Source organism: Tympanuchus pallidicinctus, unplaced genomic scaffold (genome assembly GCF_026119805.1).
Source record: "Tympanuchus pallidicinctus isolate F22 unplaced genomic scaffold, pur_lepc_1.0 scaffold12, whole genome shotgun sequence".
Classification (NCBI taxonomy): domain Eukaryota; kingdom Metazoa; phylum Chordata; class Aves; order Galliformes; family Phasianidae; genus Tympanuchus; species Tympanuchus pallidicinctus.
The window spans coordinates 2,131,163-2,153,679 of record NW_026294637.1 but is presented as its reverse complement, the minus strand read 5'-3'; the positions used below and the strand labels follow the sequence as shown (position 1 = coordinate 2,153,679).

The 22,517-nt window shown below is 42.2% G+C and overlaps 1 protein-coding gene across 8 annotated transcripts in view; it reads right to left on the bottom strand.

The window, feature by feature from the left end:
* Positions 1–22,517, bottom strand: part of MEGF11 (multiple EGF like domains 11) — a 263,692-nt gene that overhangs the window by 45,083 nt on the left and 196,092 nt on the right. For all 8 annotated transcript variants that reach the window (XR_008203908.1, XM_052672468.1, XM_052672472.1 and 5 more), the window contains exons 12-14: positions 6,777–6,897; positions 5,176–5,339; positions 4,668–4,770 (exon numbers count right to left, since the gene is read on the bottom strand). Coding sequence is in view for 7 of the 8 variants with exons in the window: in XM_052672468.1 (XP_052528428.1) it covers positions 4,668–4,770; positions 5,176–5,339; positions 6,777–6,897 (388 nt within the window). In the remaining variant the exon portion in view is untranslated. The remainder of the gene's footprint in view (positions 1–4,667; positions 4,771–5,175; positions 5,340–6,776; positions 6,898–22,517) is intronic.

Genomic DNA, 22,517 nt, shown 5'->3' with positions numbered 1-22,517 from the left:
GATAACAAACAATTAGGGTTTATGTTGTTGGCAAAGTATGGAAGTTATTGAAGATGTAAAGGACAGCGAAAGATATATTCCCCTTTTGTGTATGTTGCAGCTGCTCTTAGGAGACAAGAGCGAAGCCTGAAGGGGAAAATACCGACATGGTAACGCGATGGATCTTCCTCTGCCACCATATTTAATGTTCATACCATCCAGATCAATTAAGGGAAACCGATGAGGAGTTCCTTTATAATTTACAGTGGGATGCACACTCCTTTACCTTCCGTCCCACATCTACACCATCACCACATTTCCCCACGCATTCTGGGGATGCTGACCCCTCCTGAATAAACTTAGGTGTTGGGTGATCTGAAAAGCATCAGCTCAGCAGTTCAGTGGGATAACTGTGATAGCATCAGGATGACAGCTCTCCACAGAAAGCCAGACAGCGATACGAAACAGGAAAGACACAACCCAGGCTCAGATAAGACAGCATCACAGATTAAAGGAATTGAGATAAACAGGTTTTTAAGTGACCCCAACATTTACGGGAGCAGAACATATCCCCCCGCAGACTGCTTCCGACTTAATCCCACTCTAATATCTCAAAGGTTAACAAAACACACGCTGCCACAATTAACTTGAAGCACATCGACTTGTTTCAGGGAAGAAATGAGCTTGCTGTGAGCATTAGCCAGGCCTGAGGCTTTCCCTTCTGTAACGTGTGATGGATTGAGACGTGGGAGGTGGTACTGCGTGAACCAGCACAAAGCTACACAGTGTGAATTGGTTTTGGAATCCATCAGAATGCCATTTGTGGTAAGGATCAGATCAGATGTCATGGGAAAGTCTTCACTCAGAGGTGGTCAGATGCTGGCACCGCTGCCCAGAGCTGTGGGTGTCCCATCCCTGTGGTGCCTGAGGCCATGGATGGGCCCTGGGCAGCCTGAGCTGGGGGGTGAGGGGTCTCTTCCAACCCAATCATGCTGTGATCCTATGATCCTATGATCAATCCACTGCCAGCCACTAGCTGTTTAAGTAAGAGGAGCCTGGTTGAGATTTATGACCCTACTGCTGCTACTGAGCACTCTGGAAAGCAGTGAGACCAGACTCACGCCTGCCTCCCTGCTACCTGTTTGCTTCAAAGGACTCCCAGGAAATGCTCTGCCATGCAGCTTTTCTGCACTTCCACCCTCTCTGAGGATTCAGAGTGTGTGAGATCTCTAATTAACCAAATGCAATTAGCACTGAAGCACTCCGTTTTCAAGCATCTTCATTTTAACCTGAATGTACACAAAATAGCACCTCTCCTGCAAATGACTGGTAGCTTTAAGGTATGTGTGCACACATACACACAGCTGCAAGCACAAAAGGAGTATCTATCTAAAATGCATGGCAGATCTGGAGTGGAGAGACCCTTATTAATCTTTAGAAAGCAATCACTCCCATCAGTCAAGACTTGATCCTGCTGGGGGCTACACTTCTCCTCTTTAACCTAGTGATAGACACGTACAAATCTTCTTTTGATTTCAAGGGAAGTATTTATATTCACTATGTTAAGCATGTGAAAGCTGGAAATCTCCCTCACTGCAAGGCTACAGCATCTGACATCCTCTTCCTGGGCAGCAAAAGTCAGCTCTGCACTGTACCAGCAGCTGCAGATCTGAATTTGGCCAACTCTTGAACAAGTTTCACTTCACCTGCACCACACAAGAGCATCTTCCCATGAGTGTGGTTTCGGTGCTGTTAGTACAGGTGCTACACTTTCCATGCTGTCTACAAGGCTCTCTGTGATACAGTGTGCCTGTGTGCCTGGCTGGGGGTTTTCAGCAATACCGACACGGTGCAAGCAGCTTCAGGCCTGATCCATCTCAGAGTCTAACTTCTGCCTTCAGCTGTGCACGTGCAATTAATTCCCCACTGAATTTAATGGCCAATCTACATGCATGTGTAAGCAGCTTACTGCCAGTGTGCTTATTTTGGTGCTGAGCTGATCTGCACAGCTTTGTAACATCCTGGATGGGACATGGCAATCTCTTCATCATCTTCCACTCTGCCAGGTGTTCTCTGCTCCCAAAACTAGCTTTACTGGGCTGTTAAAACACAGAAGAGTAGGAGAGCAATGCCCTGAATAATAGACTCTGGATGAGTGGCAGTCATAACAGCAGACAAGGGTGGCAGACTGCTATTAATTTATATTGTATGTTACTCTTTTTATTCCTTTTTTTTTCTTCTTTTTCCAGACTTCCTCTATGCTCCAACCATCTATCAGTCTCCCAAGGTTTCTACCAGCAACATCTTGAAAACTACTTTAAAGAAAATGGGCTCAATCTTCTCCTTGATCTACACGCAGAACACCGACATCAAGGCAGGGAGTCCCACATGTGGGATGAACATACAGAATATGCTGTTTCAGATGAAGTTTTGTGGCCATTAGGATCAGAAAGCCATGTGAATTCTCTGTCTGTGTGAGTGGGTAGGAAAACCTTCAGATGTTCCATGATGCTGAACTTTTCTGATCTTTTTCAGGCCATGCCTAATTAGTACCAAACTCCGAAAGCACAAATTTAAGCCTGAATTATTTATCACATCATATTTATAAAATATACTGCAAAACACATCATGGGCCAGTTCACAACAACTAGAAATAAGATTAATCTTTTACCAATGCCACACTCCTTAATATGAAAATATAATTATCTAGCTGAAGAGTTTCTGAAATTACATACTTTCAAAGTAGCACGAGCAGAATTTATCCTTGTGTCTCGTGCTAAGCCAAGTGGAAAAAACATTGAATGCAGAATTGGCAAAACACATGTAGGCTCTGTCTGTCTATCAGCATTTCCAGTGCACACCTTACACGATTCTGTCAACATCTCAGCTCCAACCTGGTCTCAAATGCTAATGTAATATTTTCCTCACAGAAACGTGATGCTGAAGAAGGGAGCTCCAGAACTGCAGGGACACACTGAAGGTTAAAGTGTTTCATTTGCAGCAAGTGGCCAGCGAGTTAATACACAGTCACCTCACCCAGGACAGAAACCAAAAGAGGGGCCCGTCACAGAACTCATTCTTACCTTTAGTTGGAGTAATTAGTAACTGCACTTGAAGTACAATTACAGATATGCAAGTGCTGTGAGTGTGGAGTATATGTTCCAAATGCCTTGAGAAAAAGCCACAACTTCAGTCTGCAAAGTGTATCTGCACTTTCCTCTGAAATGCTACATACATAAAGATGTGCAATAAACCCATACACTAAATAAATAAATATATATTAATTCTCTGTACTTTTCAAAACCATTTTTGCCCCTCTAAGAAACTCACAGTGACTACAGGAAAACCTATCAACTGTTTTTCTGGTGGTTATAAATAAAGCACAGTACAGTTTTAAAGCCTGACAGATGGATGTGATGGCAAAGAGGCTCAAGGAATGATGAATGCAGTTCATGAGTGAAGAACACAAGCTGGGGTGGGCTGTAGTGAGCTTACAGAACGCATTTTGCAGTGGGCAGAAAGCCCTTTCCAGGGATGCATGCTCACCATCTTTGAAAAGTAACTCTGTCGTAAAAGAAATTCATATTTTTGCATTTAATTTAATTCTAAAAGGATGTTTTTCATTGTAAAGTAAAAGCTTAATTTCGTCCCTTTTGCCTCATGCTTCTAAGAGCTGGGCTGTACAGTGAGTGATGATCTGTCCATCAGAAATGGAGGACGTGAATTAGTCTAAGGCATAACTGAAGATGTGAGGTAACAGCATTCCTGCTGCTGGCTGCCTGAGCCTGCCTTGCTCCATACATTCTTCCAACTTGTGTTTGTTTGAAAAACAATTGAATTTTCCAAATGAATGCTGTTAATTCCAATGCATTTTTGACTAGCAGTGCTGCCGGTGGCTCTGCAGATATAGGCAAGAATATAAGCTTATTTCCCTCTAGGGACTCTCCAGAGAGCTAGGGGGAGATTAACTCGTATTTTAGGCAGCTAAGTGTGAAATATTGGTTGGATCAATAACTTGTCCCCCTCTGCTGTTTATGTCAGCTGTCAAAAGCTAGCAAAGATCAGGATGGAGTCAAGTGCAGGGCTGCTCGTACTGAGCTCTCCTACCTGGACTTTCAGACTTCACTCAAGATTTCTCTCTGCCTCTGTGTAATCAAGAGAACTCTTTATCAAACCAGCTTTAATCCGCTCTCCATCGCTACCATTCTGTGCAACAGGAAGCATGGGAAAAGGGCATAAAGACAACAGTTTGTGACAAACTGGTTTGTATGATGGAGCAGCTGTAGTGACTCTCAGCATCCAGACGGCACCTATCTGCATCTCGCGTACAACGGCCACAGGATTCATTATGGCACCGAAACCCCTGTGGAAAAGGTCATTCAAGGAGAAAAACACTGCAGGATTTCCATACAATCTGCATCCCTCCCGAGCATTCTCGTTACAGAAGGCTAACATCTGGCTCCAGGTTTGGAGCCATCTTCAACTAATTTGAATACAAATTTAATAAATGCCGATTTCTGTCACCATCACGAGTGATTTAAATACGGGTAAATTCAGCTGAGCTTGTCTCAGCCTATTACCTAAGAGTTTGCAGTCAGAAATTCAGCGCTATGACTGATGCATTAGCAATAAACAAAGAAACAAACAAACAGAAATATTCCCAAGTTTTATAGAGTTGCTCATTTTACCTGTCCAGCCAGCAAGGCAGCAGCAGTAACCGGTGACGGGATCGCATCCATCTGCGTGGTTACAGTCACAACGTTCACTGCAATTAAGACCATATGTTCCATCCTTCCAAAAATATAAATAAAAAAAAGTCTCTCAGTAATCAGGTTTTTTGCTGTAAAATGTGCAAAATCATCTATCATGTCCCTCTTAATGCTGAGTCGCATCTTTTAAATTAACATACAGAGAAAATAGAAACAACTCAGTGCCTAAAATTTCTACAGAGAACCAAATGAGGAATCACTTTAAAAAATGATGCTCCAGAAAATGCAGATAACGCTGCAATAGCTCTGATAAAATATAGTGCAAAAGGTAATACATCGACTCGATTGCTCAAACCACAATCTGTCATTTATACATGATTTCCTACAGATATCCACAGACAAAATGAGATACTGAGCCTGTGTGATTAGCAGAGCTATGTGGACTATGGTTTAAAAGGGGAAGTGAGACCATCCTGGTTACACTTACAGGGCATGGCTGGTCACAGTAGTCCCCCTGCCAGCCAGGGGAGCACAGACAGAAGCCATCAGCTGGCCTGCAGGCTGCTCCATTTGTGCAGTAACATGTCTGGTTACAGTTAAAACCCCAACTTCCACTTGAACATGGAATAGAGCAATCCACTCCTTGCCATCCTGCAGAAAGTTTGGAGAGAGAAAGATTTAGGCATGTTAGCACAGAAGAAGTAATATTTCTTTAAATTACAAGATTTAAAACTCCCTGCAAAGGTGTCATGCATGTTTTCCAGGGCAGATTTAGTGCCTTTTTCCTGCACAGTACAGAAAAAAGAGACAAGAAAGGCACCTTGTGAACTGCAGTTCTTTGATTCTAGGGCCGGTTTCCTCCTGATCTTAGGGTAAATTAAGACACCAACCACGGGGTCAAAGATTGGCCCTTTGGTTATGATCTCCCAGCTTCCTCTGCCAACATCCATAGGTGGAGAAGGGCAGTGCAGACATCTGTGTGTGGCTGTTTGCCAGGTGGCTGTGTCTGATATCTCTTCAGGAACTGCTCAGGCAGCAAGAGAGCACAGCAACGTCTGCGGGAAACTTGCTGAATGCAAGTCACTTGCCATTCAATGCTGTTTGTTTCTTTCTTACCTTGTATTTTTTTTGAGAAGGCTCTTTAATATAAAGAGGCTATTACACACACACACACACACACACACACACACAAAAAGACCAAGACCATCATTTCTAACCATTAAGACTCAAGTCTTAATGACCAACCCCACAATGGCTTTCATTACACTGCAGCTGCATGTAATGGAGTTGAGCAGTAACTCATGGTTTATACGCCCTCATTAAATGGGGCTCTACAGTGATTCATTAATTCATGTTTGAAATGCCAGATTTTACTGCTGTTTGCCTCACTTCTGTTTTAGGGCTTATGCGTGCTATACAGGATAGTTCATGTCGGTGTGCTGGGGGAAGACACCACTGCACATGGAACATCAGAGATACCACGTTCCGGAGCGTGCAAGATCTCCTAAGTGGAAATATGGGTCACTACCAAGCACGTATAGGAATTATGGACGTATACGTGGTACAAAAATTGGTGATTCTTGCAATCTCCAGAACAGACAAGACTTCATGTTTTCCCAGACAAAGGACAGCCATGTCCTCAGCCCCATGCTGGGCAGAGGTCACCTGCACATGGGTGAGCTGTCACCATGACCAGAAGATGGCAACCAGCCGGGTGCAGCCCACTGACAGTTCACCGGGCTGAAGGAAGGGCAGGCAGGAGGCTGTTCCTTCTCAAAAAAATCACACTGCAAAACCCCTGTTTGGTGATTGCTTCACATTTCCTTTAGAAAGAAGCTGTGTCCTTGCAGGCACACTTCATTGCGGGGTCTGCTCCTGCAGCACTGCAGTTAAGCCTGGCCCTCGTTCAGGGCAGAGACAAAACATACAGTCAGGCCCTTGTTGAGTTTTGTTCCTGGGGCAGGGCTCTGAATTACCAACAGGCACAAATAAATAGCGGAGTTACTGACTGCACAGCTGTGCCACGTTAGAAGGGGAGAAGCACTGATGCCAAATTGTAGGAGACTGTTAAATGTGAATTTTGTTTACCTTCTTTGCAAATGCACAGACCATCGACGGGGGAACAGGCACCATCATTTTTGCAATTACAAACTGATGAGCAATTGGTACCATAGGTTCCTGCCATGCAGGTAATGGTGCAGTCATCTCCCTGCAAACCAGAAAAAACAGAGTCAGCTAAAGAAATCTGAATTCAGGAAATTCCCATCTCTGCACAGGGAGGCTTTCTCTTCCGAAACAGTGAGCAGAGTGTTATGAGTTGATTGCTGAATCTTCAGCACTTTCAGCAGTCACTGCGGCTTCCCGTGATTATGATGCAATTAGTGCTTTGATTGACTTGGAGGAAAGGGACAAGTTTCTGGCGTTCATTCAGCAGGAGGTGTGTAAGTTACAAAAACAAACCTCCTAGAACAGATGTTGGATCATTAAGCAAAACATCACTTATGAAACACTAATCACAAAATATACAGTCTGAAACCATGCAAGGATTGTTCTGCATTTCCTGGAAAATATATTCTAAGAACATGGCTGTTTAAAAGCTAAAGGATCTGCTGCGTGCTCATCTTCCACAGCCTGGCAGAGAGGAAAACTTACATGGCATGTGGATGAGACCTTTGTGGTGCATAGCTGGTATGTACATCTGCTTTTGGCTAATTTGCATGCGATGGTGACACTGGGAAGAATGCTGAACAAGGTGTGATGCACATGTCAGAGAGAGGAAGCATGCAGAGCAAAAGATAAAATCAGTCTCTGTCCCATTTCTGCTCTAGGTGTGAGGCAAGGAAGGAAAAGGAGGATAAAAACTTACATGTTACAGAAATACAGAAAATGTCATCAGTAAATTACGGCTGTATGTACTGATTACCTCCTGCGGCTGAAAGCAGAAGTGCATCTTTACCAATGTCATTCATCTGATGGAACAAGGGAGTTAAAATGTGATACGACCCCTTCAGCCCTGAATATATATACAGACAATATACACTGAGTCCCATCGTCTGGCCAACAAATGTTAGCATATGTAAGGTATTTTTACTCCACTTTCTTCAGTTTGTAGTCTTGACTTCCACAGCACAAATGAGCTCCTATATTTATTTCTCCAGTGAGTTAAAGTGTAATAATTTAGTCTTATGTCAGAGAGAGCTACTCTGCTCCAAAGTTAAATAGTAACTACATTGCAGAGTGTGACCTATATCATAGCTCAAGGGAAAAAATACTGGTCAAAATGTATTTTTTGCAGGTGAGAGTCTTCGCTGTGTGATAGGAACATCCATTTTTCAGGAGATAAAAGCGCAAAATGTCAGCTTCCCTATGCCATGGCAAGTACCTCCAGCACCCGTACATCACAGCACCAGACACTGAGATGTTAACAGGAAATAGCAGCAGATTTCTGAGCATCACAAATCCATGTGCTTGTTGCAGCAGCTCTGTGTGGCACCAGTAGACTCTTCCTATTTTATACTAAAAACTTCGGTTTAGGGAGAAGTAAATGAAATGGTTAATATATGGACTGCTCAGAAGTAAATCCTGCGAGCCCCTGATTTTTGAGTGAAAGCAATGTTTGTAAAAGATGCTGTCTTTGACCTTGATGGAGTAAAACAAGTTCCCCTGGAAAGGACTGGCTCTAAAAGGTGCCGTCTTGACAGCCAGAAAATCTGAAGCACGCTGCCCCTCATTACCCTGCCAGCATGCCTACAGAATGAGCTACAGGAACCCAGCGCGAGCGGGATGGCAGAGGGGCATTCAGCCTCCACGCCTAATCAATCCTAAGCCTTTCTCCTATGTGTGACAATTAGACAGCCAATTAGTGCCACTTAGAAAGCTGTATCTTGTGCGAATGGAACTCCCAACTCATTTCATGTACAGCACAGGACTGCTGGCACTGCTGTAATTTCTATGACAACTGACCCTACCTGGATTTGAACTAGTGATCTAGGAGTAAAAGAAAATGTCTTTGAAAAGGAAAGCAGCTCAGAGTGGTGTGGAATGAACACATTCCCTTGGGAGCCAGATTGACTGAGACAGCAGATCCGAGCCATGGGAGGCACAGAACCAGGGCTTCCAGCTGGCCAGTGGGTTCTGTGGGTGTCCCAGCATGGTGCAGGCAGGAACATCCTGGCCATGGGCACGGCAGGTTCCCCTGTTTCTGTACGCTTACTCTGCACAGAGGACACGCAGACAGGTGAGACAAGTCATCCATGCAGAAGGAGCAGTTCCGTATACAGGATAAGCATCGAGATGTTTCTTCCCAACTCAAAACACATCTGAGTTTTGGCACCTACTTTAATGCACTGTACTTTATGAACTACCCGAGGCTGGTCATTCTGGCTGTCCACCCCATGCCCTCAGCTTGCAAACAAACCTTAACGGACAACATAACTGGCTTAATGACATTGCTGTCTCTGGGCTCGACAAGTGAGACCTTCAGAACTGTCTGAGTGACAACTGCCAAACATACTTAACTTCTTAATTACATAAGAGGAAAATGCACTTGAACTATAGCACTGGCTCTAAGATTTTATTAATTATAAATGCACACCCTGTTATTAACATTTTGAACTTGATTTGGGAGAATGACCTATGAAATTAAATGCATTCAGGTACCGTTAAAGATATGTAAATTCCACCTCCCTCTCACCACCTGCCCAAGTGAATAATGCTGCAGTATCTGTCTATCCAGCTGTTAATGAGTTATATATTCCATTAAAGTGATTTTAAACGTTGTGCACTGAATCTTCAATCTTGCAATATGGTACTTTATATTTCTATCCTATTTAGTAAAATTAATCAACAGCTGTGCTTCTTAAGTTGATTATTTGTTTTTTTCTATTAAGATTGGGAGGTTAATGAAATGTCTGGATGTGGTATACATGATAGCGAGGAGAAGCTAATTCAATCAAACATATACCCCTGAAAATGTTAAGGCTATATTAAGAAATCCAGCTATAAATAACTTGATATTTCACATCTCTATTTTCCAAGTCAGAATGATCCATATGGACATCACAGACTTTCAACAGTGCTTCATTTCTTTCAGCATTTTTCCTTCTCACGTCCAGTTTATCAAAATATATCCCTGATATATATGTATACATCTCCAGTATATTACCTCCTGATTTCAGTGGCCAAATAAGACTCAATTTGAGGAAAAATTCCCATTTACTGGGAGCTGCATCAGGGCCATTTCTAGGAAATGCCCCCCTCCTTGTGTAGAGCAGCATACTCCTGCCCTCTTCTTAGCATCCAAACCCATTGGATGGCATCTCAGCTCAACCAAAGACAAAGTATCCCTTACCAACACACAATTGCTCAGAAGTTAATAGGAGTGAGCCTTTCCCTGTTGGAAATCCATATCTGATGGGGGTACCCTAACCTGGCAAAGATACAAGTGGGGATCCATGGCCCCAGGGATCTTAAAAACACAGCTTTAAATCAAAATGAATGGCACCAATAATGTAACTAATGCCACCTCTGTGACCTTTCATAGCTTTAAGTACTTCAGAAATATTAACAAATTGATGCTGAAACTAAAAGACAAACTTTTGTGGTATCAGGAGAGGTTTGGGCATACAATTCTTGTTATTGTTAATTCTCCCCTATGCATTGAGGGTTAGGTCCAAGGAACCAAACTCCATTAATAACACAGTCTGCCAGCTCACATCCATCAGCATCAAATATTAATAGACTCATGAGGCCCAGAGCATACATCTTTCCAGATGGCAGTCAATAATATGTCTTGTTTCTGTTCAGGCAGAGGTGAAGATTTTCTTCCTCAGAAATTATTATTGTACAGTATTAGTGGAGCTTAAAGACACACTGCTGCCTTAGGTGTTGGCTGTGTTAACAAGCCCTGGCCACTTCAGAAAGTGTTTCCACTGGATTAATGTTGCCCTAACAACATTACCAGTAAGGATCAGATTGCTTGTTTCTGTTAGACACTCCTGCTGCAAACAATGGCCAATTATCTTTAGAATTCTTTTCTGTTCCTCAATAACAAGGCTTGTATGTACTCCTGTACATTTTGGATCGGGCCTTTAAAGCCTTGAAATGCATTATAACAGGAAAAGGATGGAATTTCAGACTGTAAGAGGAGTTAATAATCCAGCAGTGGTCAACAGCACCCAGCAAAGCCTGCAGCCATGCCTGGTCCCTCTGAAAGTCTGACTCTCTAAGGACATTAAATTAAGAATTTCAGAAGTACTGCAATCTACAGGAATAAATTTGCCTTGGAGGGCTAAAAGCTGGTTCCACTGAAGTCAGAGGCAAAACAGAAAATCAATTTTTCAAGGCCTCTGCAATGCAGAAGACTAACAGGACTGCTATTGAACTTGGCGTCAAGTTTGCATGATAAAGACCTCTGCGACAGGTTGGGCTGAGTGCTCTTAAAGTTTAATCTATGGAAGTGCTGCAAACTCTCGGCACCTCTGCAGAATATTAGAGGGGGCTGGCAACAGCAAAAGGCAACACTGGAACTTCTGGTAAACTGGAAAGGGACTCCACCTGGTCCGAGGTTTTAATGTGGTATCTGACCTGCTCTTCCCTTGCCTTGCTCTGTGCCAGGTGAATTAGCACTGCCACCTGCAGCAGGGCGAGCTCAGCGCTTGCAGCTTGCAGTGATGGAGTGGAATGGGGACGGGCACAGCTGTATGTATGTGCCCGTAAACAGATCAGAGAGAAAAACAAGGCAGGTGCTGTTTGTACCCGATGTCTGTGTGTCCTGATAAGCTGATCTGTATGGACTTAGTACCTGAAAGCACATATTTGTATGTACACATGGAACGTGGCACACCGGTGTGCTGGTACAGCGTCTGTGCACCGGTGTAGGTCACAGATACACTTCTGTATATTTACTTATTTAATAGTGACATTTACCATTAACCCAACATAACTCCACAAACATTCCCTCAAGGTAAACATATGGTATCCAGCAGCACAAACTGGCAGAACAAACTAATTTCCCTAATGGTGTTCCAGTGCAAATTAAACGTGTTCGTCATAAGTGTACCAGCAGCAGTAGGAAACTTTGTACTTTTACTGGTCTTCTCCTCTACCCTCAGCTCAAGCAATTTATTCGTGACCTTACTACAGAGCATCTTTGGTTTTCAGACATAATGATGTCCTCTGGCAGAATTCCTTTCCCCTGTGGGTGTCACTAATTACTCCCTGCAGATGCTATTATTGGTGGTAACGATATAATGCAGCAAAAAGTTTGGGGAGGGATCTTGTGCCCAGAACAAGTCAGGCTTTCAGTTTGCAGGTACTCAGTGTTACTAAGAACTGACAAATGTTCCTTTGCCCATTTCATAACATTATATGATGTAGCAGCTCTAGAATCTGATACACATCTAAAATGGCACAGTGAAACCACTGATGACCTTATTCAGTCTCCTTTTCCATTCTCCCCTTTCGTGGAAGAAGACAGAGTAAAGCAGAAAGGGATGGAGCTTTTCTTGTGTTTAAAAAGTGACATTTTAAGTCCCAAGCTCACGACTCACCCAAAGACCCTCTGCAGTCCCGAATGCTGAAGTCCTAAATTAAGTCATTAAATATTTCCAATAGTCAACAGCAAAACTTTTCCCAATCTGCACTTTGGTGGCATCTCAGCCCTCTCTGGATTCCACAGTACTTGGGACACATCAGGAGGGCGAAGCACAGCTACTTTTGGCTGTGCGAAGAACTTATGGGTTCTCTTCCCAAAATCTTCCAGTGATTTACAAACATTTCTACACATGGATGTCAGCATTTTATTTCACCTCGGAATTTGTGCTAATATAGTAATGAACACAGTAAATTTCACAGTAAATGCCAAGTTTAAAATCAGTCATACCGATAATAATTCTTAAATTTGGTGTTTGATCAGAAGTATCCAGTGAAACATGCACACGAGAAATGCTGGTCATATAGATTAGTGACTAAGAGTATTGTAAACGTTTTATTTGACAGTATTAAAAAGATAAATAAAATAAAATGCATTTTCAATCTTGCTAAAAAGTATACAAAGAGCTGACATGCACATGTGCACAAATCCAGCAGATCTGAATCTGAGGTGCCAACTTCATTTCACTGCTTGTGGCCAAAGCCTTTGTTATGCAGCAGGGGCTGTGGGGGAAGCACAGATTATCTCAAAGGCACTTGTGATTTGTTACTTTCCAATTTTTTTGTACAAAATACGGCTGAATTTGGTGGATTCCTATTTTGCAAACCCATGTGTGTGTGCCATGGGTTCGATTCTGCCACAGGCTGCTACTGGCATAATACATATTACTGCCTCAGTAAAAAAAACCTGAGCCAGATTCTCTTTTCCAGGCTCCTAAGCCTGGTGTTCCTCCATTGTGGTTCCTATGTTTTCCATTGCACAGCCCCAAAATTGAGCCAAGGTACAATAACAGTATACTTGGGTTATTTCTGCTTCAAAAATAAAGATTACCCAACCTAGTCTTCCCAGCTGTGTGGGTTTCTGTGCAACAGCTGCTATCCCACTGCCCAGAAGGAACCTCCCACCACACAGAACAGGACCTGGGAAGCCTTGGGACACAGCTTAGAAAAGGCTTTGAGTGGGATTTGGCCACCTGAGGAATAATTTGTACCTATCGAGACTGGAGAACTTGTGCAGCCTTTCAGCACGGGCACCATGTCTGCTTGTGCAGAACTGCAAAGCATCACGGAGTCACAGAATCACTCAGGTTGGAAAAGAACACTAAGAACACCAAGTCCAACCACTGACCATCCCCATCGCACCCTTCCAGGCGTAAGAGAGCTTTTTCCTGCATGATCCACATGCAGCAAACCCCCACGAAAAAACTATCAGGCTGTGTGTGGGCTGGGTCTCATCTTTTGAGGTGGAGGGTGTGCAGAACTCTACTGCCCACCTCCTCCAGCATCTCAGCTCCCCAAGCTTGTAAAGCTTGTATATCCAAAAGGAACCATGCCCTGCACAGCAAAACTGCTGTAACACAGCAGTACTCTGTAAGAACAAAGGCAGCAAATCCCACTTTCATGAGGGTTTGGGCTTTTTTTTTTTTTTTTTTTTTTGGTTCCATGAAATGAAGTAAAAACAAACAGAAATAAAGCTTTCATTAAAAAAAAAGGATTTTTTCATACTAAACAGCAAGCCTGAGCTGGATTTCTGTCAGTGAGCACTGTAATCCCCCTCAGCACAAGGGAACAGTTTTCTAGTTTGCATTAAATATATGCCCAATATCAGCCAGTTATCTGCAATTAAAATAATCCATTCCTGCTATTCAAGCCACCTAAACATGGGCATTAAAATAAGAAAAAGACTTCAATAAAGAAGCAGGAAGACCCCCACTCTGTAAATCAATGTAACACTTGCTGGCAAAAAGAAATGGAGACTAACTTTACAGCCCTTGAGTATCTGCCTGGTTCAGTACTTAGACCTTAACTGCAGAGCACTTCAGTGGCAGGGAGGCAATGAATGCAGCCTCATATAATTAAATGTATTCACAAGGAAAGTAGTGTGGAGAGTAAAAAAGATGATCATCAACCTCTGAACAAGATTTTTTAATACAGTCAGCACTTTTCACCTAATAAAATATCACAAAACACATTTATCCGTGAGGGACCTCTCCAAAAATAGAAGATTGGATTTAGACTGGGTGAAACAACTCCTACATCATTTCCTTGGGACATTTCGCCTGGTGAGGCGGTGATACACCTGAGAGGACAGCCTCCCCCAGGCAGTCAGTAATGGAGTACAAGCAATAGAGCCACGCAGAGGACAAAAAACACAGCAGAGGCTAAATCAGATGGGTGCACAGAGCTCGGGCAGCCCCAGCAGCTGGCTGCGTGAGGGCAAGGTGCTAAAACAACTCCTAATTCTGTTCACAGAAGAGCTGTGGAGATTGTTTATGGAAGAGATATTTCAGGGAGAAATGAAAACATCTATAATACATGGGTTTAGATTGAGTTAATAGGAAGATATATTATCAAGGCAGGTCAGTCATGTCTGTATCGGGAGGATTACTACTATACATTATGGGGCCAGCTGGATAACCAGGTCCTGCGATAGTTAAAGCAATTTAAATCTGGAATAGGTCCATTTTAGATTTATTCAGGTGAGGCAGGATATTTTAAACTCAGCTCTGGGGAAGTCATATGGAATCAAACATCTGCAGGGCTCATTGCTGCTACCATAATCAACTTTAATCAGCTGCATCATCTAAAATGCTCCAAAAAACATGGGCATATCATCAAATGTCCCAAAAGGTAAAATGACCCAGGAATAATGTGGATTATTTCAAGTTGGTGGAAAATATTTAAATGCATGAGAAACATATACTAGATGTGCTCTTCAAGATGTACTCCACAAACTACTTGTGTCCAAGCCGTGGGACAGAACCAGACCTTCAACACTACAGCTAAAGACAGAAAAAAAGCTGTTTTCTTCTGCTTTTTCAGATGGAGAAACTTGGAGTTAGCATTATGGAAAAGGAAAAGAGACAACCCTGACCTGATGCTGCCCCTGCTCGTGCCAGAACCACTCTGGGGGCACAGAGACCCTTGAGCTATGACCATCCTTCACCAGATGTGGCTGCATAGTTACAAATTATGTGGGAGTAAGAAAAAGGAAACTGCTCTGGCTGTTCCGTTTTCTGTCTCTCTACCTGTTTAGGACAGATCCTGCTAGAGAACGACAACAGCTCATTTGGCCCTGTTCAGCAAAGAAGCCACAACAAGGTAGCTCAGATCCCATCTTATCACCAGTTAAGGCCAACCATCTGTCAAGATTCTGACATGCTAAGTGCAGTTCCACCATTTTCTTTCCCACATGTGGGCAGAATAGATCAGTTTGGAGGCTGATCTGACCATACAGTGGGCAACTTAGCCATTTCAAAATACGGAGAAGCACTTCAGAGCAGTTCAGAACTGGCTAATTCTGCACCAGTTGTTTTCTGGGAGTACCCTTGTCTGGAAATCAGAGATGGTTCCTGATCTGCCTGAGCGGCATTGTCCAAGATCTGTCCTGTACAATGACTGTGGCCTCCTGGCATTTTTGCAATAGTCAGTTTGGCTCTGGCTGACAAGTCTGAACAACTCTGCAGAAAGGACATTAGCAAAAACAGGGAATAAAAGGTATCATTTATACTTTCAGCTTATATGACATCCTCTGGCAAGAAGATCCACAGTTTAATTATAAATACAAAGGAGAAAAATTATGTTTATTTGTTTGCTTCAAACCACTGCCTGGTTTTAATTGGGAAGTTTCTTATATTGTTATAAATGGCAAACAGGCATTCCTTCTTCCTCCTCCCTGTGATGTAAGGGACCTCTCACATAGCTACCCTTGGTGACCCCTTTTCTAAGCAAAATCATCCCACTCTCTTATTCTCATTTTATGGGAGCCATTTCACAATTTAATTACACATTCTGTGAAAAGCACTATCTTTGTCTTTAAACCTGCTGTGCAATCATTTAATTGCTTGCCCCTTGTTCCCGTGTTATTAGAAATAGTAAATAATCATTCCTTGTTCGTGTTCTATGCACCGTCACAGTTCCATAGATCTCTATCACATCGCTCCTCAGCCATCTGTTTTCTGAGCCCAGCTCTAGTTTATCGAGTCACTCTTTGTATAGAAGCTATTCCATATAAAAGATGATCTTTGTCACCATTTGCTCCTTCCATTATATCCTCCATAAGCAGCAATCAGACAAGCTGTAAGCAGTAATTTGACATTTAGATACATTATAGATTTATACAATAGCACAAAAATGTTTTTTTTCTCCTGTTTTGTTCTCTTCCCGGTCATTCTAACTGTTCTGTCTGGTGCTCTGGGTTGGTTGGTTTGTTGACTGGTGATGAGCACTCATTTGAGTTTTTCAGAAAACCATCCGCTGTGGTTACCTGATCTTTTTCCATGAGTGGTAGTAATTAAATTAGATTTTCACTTTTTGGGTACTTATTTAAAGTTATTTCCCCCTTGTCTATTACTTTGTCTTTTTGAACACCAACTTTCACCTAACCCAGTCGTTCAATAGCATGCATCTATTCTGCAAATCTGCCATTAGTGTTTGGCTATGCCAACAATTCAGCACTACATACAAACTTTCTTTTAGCATTCTTCTATAGCTGTACTATAATAATGTCCAAGCACAGTCTTACATCTAAACTCCCCTCCCATGCTGCCTGCACCGATCACTGTGGCCACTAGCTGAGACCTGCATCTTTCTGCAGCAGAAACTGCCAAAGTTCAGCACATCAGTGCATGCCCGAGCTCCTGTCCATGCAGACTGAATGGATCGAATCCAGGAGGTGTTAAATGTGCTGCGTGCAGCAGCTATCCTCAGCTGCTCTCTTGCTAAGGGCACTGAACTGACAGAAGCAGTGCTGTGGGTGGTGAACATGGGCTGATGATGCTGACACCCACAGCTGACATGGGCTCTGAGCTGCATCATCCACATGTGGAAGGACTAAAGCAAAAAAAGGAAACCATCTACATAGGTGGAAAAGATGCTTTATGGCATGAAATGAATAACGCTTCATGTCAGCTTTAAGCTAATTAGGTTTGTGATACAGCTTTTGAAAAGCTGGTAAATAACCTGGCAATCACAGACAAGCAGATGAACAGATGTCCTCTTCACATTTTCACACATTTCCTAAAAACAAAAACCAAAAGCAAGAGGCCAGTATCTGTTAGAAGTTCAGTTGCTCTTTGGCATAAAAAGCACACCCGGATTTCCCACTTAGACATGTCTGATCTTAAAGGATAAAACTTCACTCATTCTTTTGCAGTGTAGATAGACAGAAAATAAAATGCAAAGCAAACCAGTGACTTAAATCCTATACTTAGGTGGCTTTAATAAAGTTCGTTTGCAATTTGAACTACCAAGAGAATCAGCTACCAGCATTTCTATGCATAGATCCACAGATAGTGTGGATAAGGCTATACACATTTATAAGCTTAATAGATGGATAGAGACACTGCTATTGGCAGGCAGTTTATTCCTCTGCAAAATTCAGATCAAATGACTCAGTCTGAACAGGATACTGAGCTCCAGTGACAATGAATGAGGCTACAGAAACAGAAATGCAATTTGACACAGACACATTGCCAATTAAGGATAAAATACAGGAAATATGTCAGCTAATAACAAAGACAGAGACATTTCAAGTTTCTACGTGAAGCTGCTTCCTTTGGACCCACTTATGAAAACTTTGGAATTATTCAGGTAAATAAAACTGCAGAAGAGAGCAGAAGTAAAAGTAAATATAAGAAGAAAGTGGAAGAGACCTGGGACTTGTTTACAGTTCTTATCAAATTATACATACGGTGTGTAACTGAATCAGTTCTCATTAGCAGAGGCAGTCACTGAGACAAATTCCACTCTTGTATATCTGGGACAATCCTATTGGAACTAGCAGTGTTATTCAGGTAAACCTGGGCTGACAAAGGAGAATTTGAGCTTTCACAGACAATTTCTGGAGCTTACACACTGATAAGAGAGAGTAAGCAAAATGAAATAGAAGTAGTTCATAAAATGATCTCAAAAGAATCCACTGATTTCAAAGAAAGGGATGCAGTTTCCACAACTGAGGGAGACCCACTGTGCCTTGTGCACCCTGTGACCTTGCTAAATACACCAGTACAATAGGTCAGCACACAACAGATGCCCTGAAGTGCAAGAAGACCCCTCCCTATGGCTCATGCAGCCAGCTGCTCACATGAGTGCTGTTAGAGTTTAGGAAAACAGGCTCCTGAACGCTGTGGCTGCCACTGCTCCAGCAGAAATGTCTAATTGGTCAATAGGAGCTCCGGGGGGAGAGCGCCAACAAGCCTAATAGACAGCAAGCACCTGGTTCATTGATACAAAAATCAATAGGGGAGCGGCTTATTCTGAAAGCCTGGGAATACACAGGAGGTCTCCCCATAATGACCTTCCCTGTTGGGTTCTGAATGTAGGATATCTTCTCCTACAGCAGAGCCAGAAGAATCCATTTGTGAGCTGCTATTGAAATACTGGGTTTAGCCCACCAGTTCCATCGCACTGCGGTGCTGCTCATTGTTTCCTAGCCTACATGAAGCAGGGCCATCTTAGAGGCAGACTGACTTTCCAGAAAGGCACCTGCCATTGCACAAAGAAGCAGTACAATCTGGGTTGAATGCAGTGCTTATGAAGGGTGCCACTGTGAAATCTCAAAGTACCCGCATTTTGCCCCTTAGAAAAAGTCCTGTGGGGGATTTTGAAATGGATCACGCAGTCATGCCACCAAGCCTGACCTGAAGCAGTGGTTTGTGAAGGTAAAATGGTAAAATGGCTCAGAGTGCCAGCAAATTTGCCAGTCACTGCTGATAGAAATGGGGTTTGTGATGTACATACTTATCCACAGGGAGCTGGATTGAGACCAAAGTCATTTCATGCAAGCCGCTGCACAGCCAAGAGAAGATAATTTTCAATCTGTACTGACCTGGCCTGGATCAGACCTTGTACCCTAGGGATGCAAAACTCTATAGCCTGAATTTATTCCCTGTGATCTACAAAAATAAAAGTACAGCTGTTTTATGGACATAAATATATACTGCTGTATGCATAAACAGGTGGGACAGTTCAGTTGTCATCAGTGAAAAGGGGTACACAACAACTCACATAGGTGAGTGCAAGTGATCCCTGACCATCTCTATTTATGTGAGAATGAACCAAAACACAGGGCACGTGATGTTTTGATGTATGCTAATAAACTCAGAGCTTCCAGCTGCAGCACAGCTGATAGAGAAAAACCTTCCATTCAACTAGATCGTGAGAGTTCTTCCATTTCAAGAAAAAAATTTCCAGCTCACCCTTAATTAGGCTGAATGAAGCAGAAGTGTTTTTTTGCTGCCTGCTTTAGATCTGCTACTTGTTCCACATCCACTTGTGAAGTTTTTCGTAAGCTTAAAATTTATCACATGAGTTTTCAGACTTATCTTCATCTAGAAGCCACCAAGGAAATGCACTTTGCAAGGAGAATACATTCCAAAAGACCAGAACCAAGAAAGGGAGTTCCAGCACGCAGCCATAGTCAGTGCAGGGGATTTGACTGTTATTGTGACTTATATTTCCACAGTTAATAGCGTTTTTGTCTTTAGCCACTTTTCAAGCACCACATAAATATCATTTTTAACTCGATCCAACACAGTTTTCCAGAGCACAGTTACATCCTCCATTTTATAACAGAAATTGATGTTTTACCCTGCCTTAATATTCAGTCTTTGCTCAGGCAAATTCCATTCCTTCTTAGGGAATATGATGCATGGTACCTTTATGCAGGGAGGGGATTGTGTTGATTTGGTGTCCATGAGCTCACCTGAGCAGTCTTTGCTAGCTAATGTGTCATAGGGGACCTGACAGAGACAGGTTACTGCAGCGGGATAGGAAAAGCCAGAGGCCTAAGCACATACATCTATGGAAAATAAGGCTTTTTTTAGTTCTGCTTCATGTAGGAAAACTTGTGTTGTTTTCATTATTGATTACTAATTATCTCACTCCAAATTACCACCCACGCTCAAACCCACCTGCACAGTATGGATGCCTTCTCCTATACCCACTGCCACTACAACTAGCTATTCTCAATGGCATTGAAACATTGGATTATGAATAAAATAGGAAACCAGAAGAAGAAAATGCATCTTCCTTGTACGAATAGGTAATTCATGAAATGAGACTGGGCAAACTGTTTTTGTTGCCTGTGATACTCCAGCTAATTGGACAACTGCTGTGCCACAAAACCTTTTCCCCTCCTACAGCAAGTAAAATTTATACTGGTGATTGGTAACAAGAACATCTTGATAAAATGGCTGGATTTATTTTATACCTATAAATGAAAAGGGCTCTTAACAAAGGGGGGTAACTGATATGCTCAGTAAATCAAGGATAAAAGGATGCAGGCTCCATTGAAGATTTTTTCCCCTCGTCTTTTCTTTTGAAACCTTTTTGATGAGGTGCCCTGTTGCTCAGCAATGAGCTTCCACTGAAGCACATTTGGAATTATCTCAAAGAGAAACAGATCATTTAAATGAGTTAAAGCCCCCAAAACAGATTCGCTATCTCCAACCTTAGGTTCACTTCTTTATGTTAAGAATTTAGTGAAATTTATAAAATAACTTTATTATTGAACCAGTGACTTGCAAGAGAAAGAAGCCTCATTCATTTTTCCTGCTTCTTTCTGAAGTGGTGAAGGATGATACATTTAAAATAAAGATGAAAGCAAATATGTAGAAGAGAGGGAATATTCTGATAAAGTTGTTTTTATCACCTTGAGTGTTTAGAAAACAGCCACAGCCATTGATTCTTTAAATTCCTTCAGACCTACCTGAGATTTTGGTCCTTCAGGGAAAATTCAGCTGAAGATAAGATAAGGTGCTCCATTCTATGTATTCTTTATTCTTTTTTTTATTATTATTCTTTTAGGCAACAGAGAGAATTTTAAAGGTGTAGGACCAGAGAGCAGGTTAATTTTTTTTTTCTTAATATAGAAGGACAGACTGTTTCTTCTCTCCTGTATGCTTTTTTCAAGGAACAAGAGATGTCCCAGAAGGAAACCAGTCATGGCTGGAATACTCAACAGACTGTACCTTTAAGCTCCCTATGACCTCCATAGGTAAAACAAAATTATAATCTTCCTCATGTCTACAGCAAGGTAAATTGGTCAGTTTACTCACTGGGCAGGCATGGGGCAAAATTAGACTGCTCTGATACTGCATGTATTTGTACTGACGGAGAGATTACCTCTTAGAAAGTTGGCCATGCATTTGAATGGGTTTGTAGCAATACAATATACACTTATTTTTACTGAATATTTGAGCAATTGTTCATGATTAAGTTACAGAAGACAACTCAGTCCAATATGCAGGCGTGCACGTGGGAAGTAATTTGTACTCCTGTGGCAGAGAAAATATTACACTGAGGAACTCTGGCACATAGGCAAAGTTTGTATTTATAGACTCAAATTAAGCCTGTGTTTCAGTCTTTGAGTGTACAGATTCTCACTGAGCTCAGCGAGGATATATATACATTAGCACTTACATAAGGATACATTTGAAAGGCAATTTTGATGCAATGTCAACAAAAGATGCAAATGACAAGAGATGTACAGAGCTGGGATTCATCTTGGGAAGTTTTAAGAATCCAAGTGACATTCCAAAAGCTGAAAAATCTAGTAAGAGTTTCTCTCTCCTGCAGTTTCCACCCCTTCCTGCACTGTGAGATACAGGAATCAGCTTTCATGGGATCTACCAGTATAGTCAAGGAATAGAAAAATGTCAGAATGAATTCTTTCATTTTGGTGATGAAGTGCTAGTAGCTTTGCTTGCCAGCATGTGGGGTTCAATAAAGCAGACAGGTCTTCAAAAACTAGCAGCATAAATAGATGAACTGTTTAAAGTAATACAAGTTCTGTCACCTAGGTGTGAAATATAGACCTAAGTGCCCATCAAAGTAAAGCTGACCACACATTCCACAGATAAGTGTTAAAGTTTTCTTAGTATCCCAAGCTGAGAAATTTTTTTACTACATATCTTCTTGCTACAATAGACAGAATGAAAGCATCTGAAGTGAAACACATTTTTCAAAGGAAGAAAACAAAGCATCCATAAAGAAACAAAGGCATATCATGGAACGAGGTCTCTAGATAGCTCCTGTTCTCAAGAAAGCTGCAATTAGCTGTGCAATGGAGAGGGTGAATCCAGATGTATTTCAATAGCACCTATAATGATTTCAGAAGCTAGAAAGCTGATAGGTGCAGGGGGTTGGTTGTGCAGGGGGTTGGTTGTGAGACAGGAG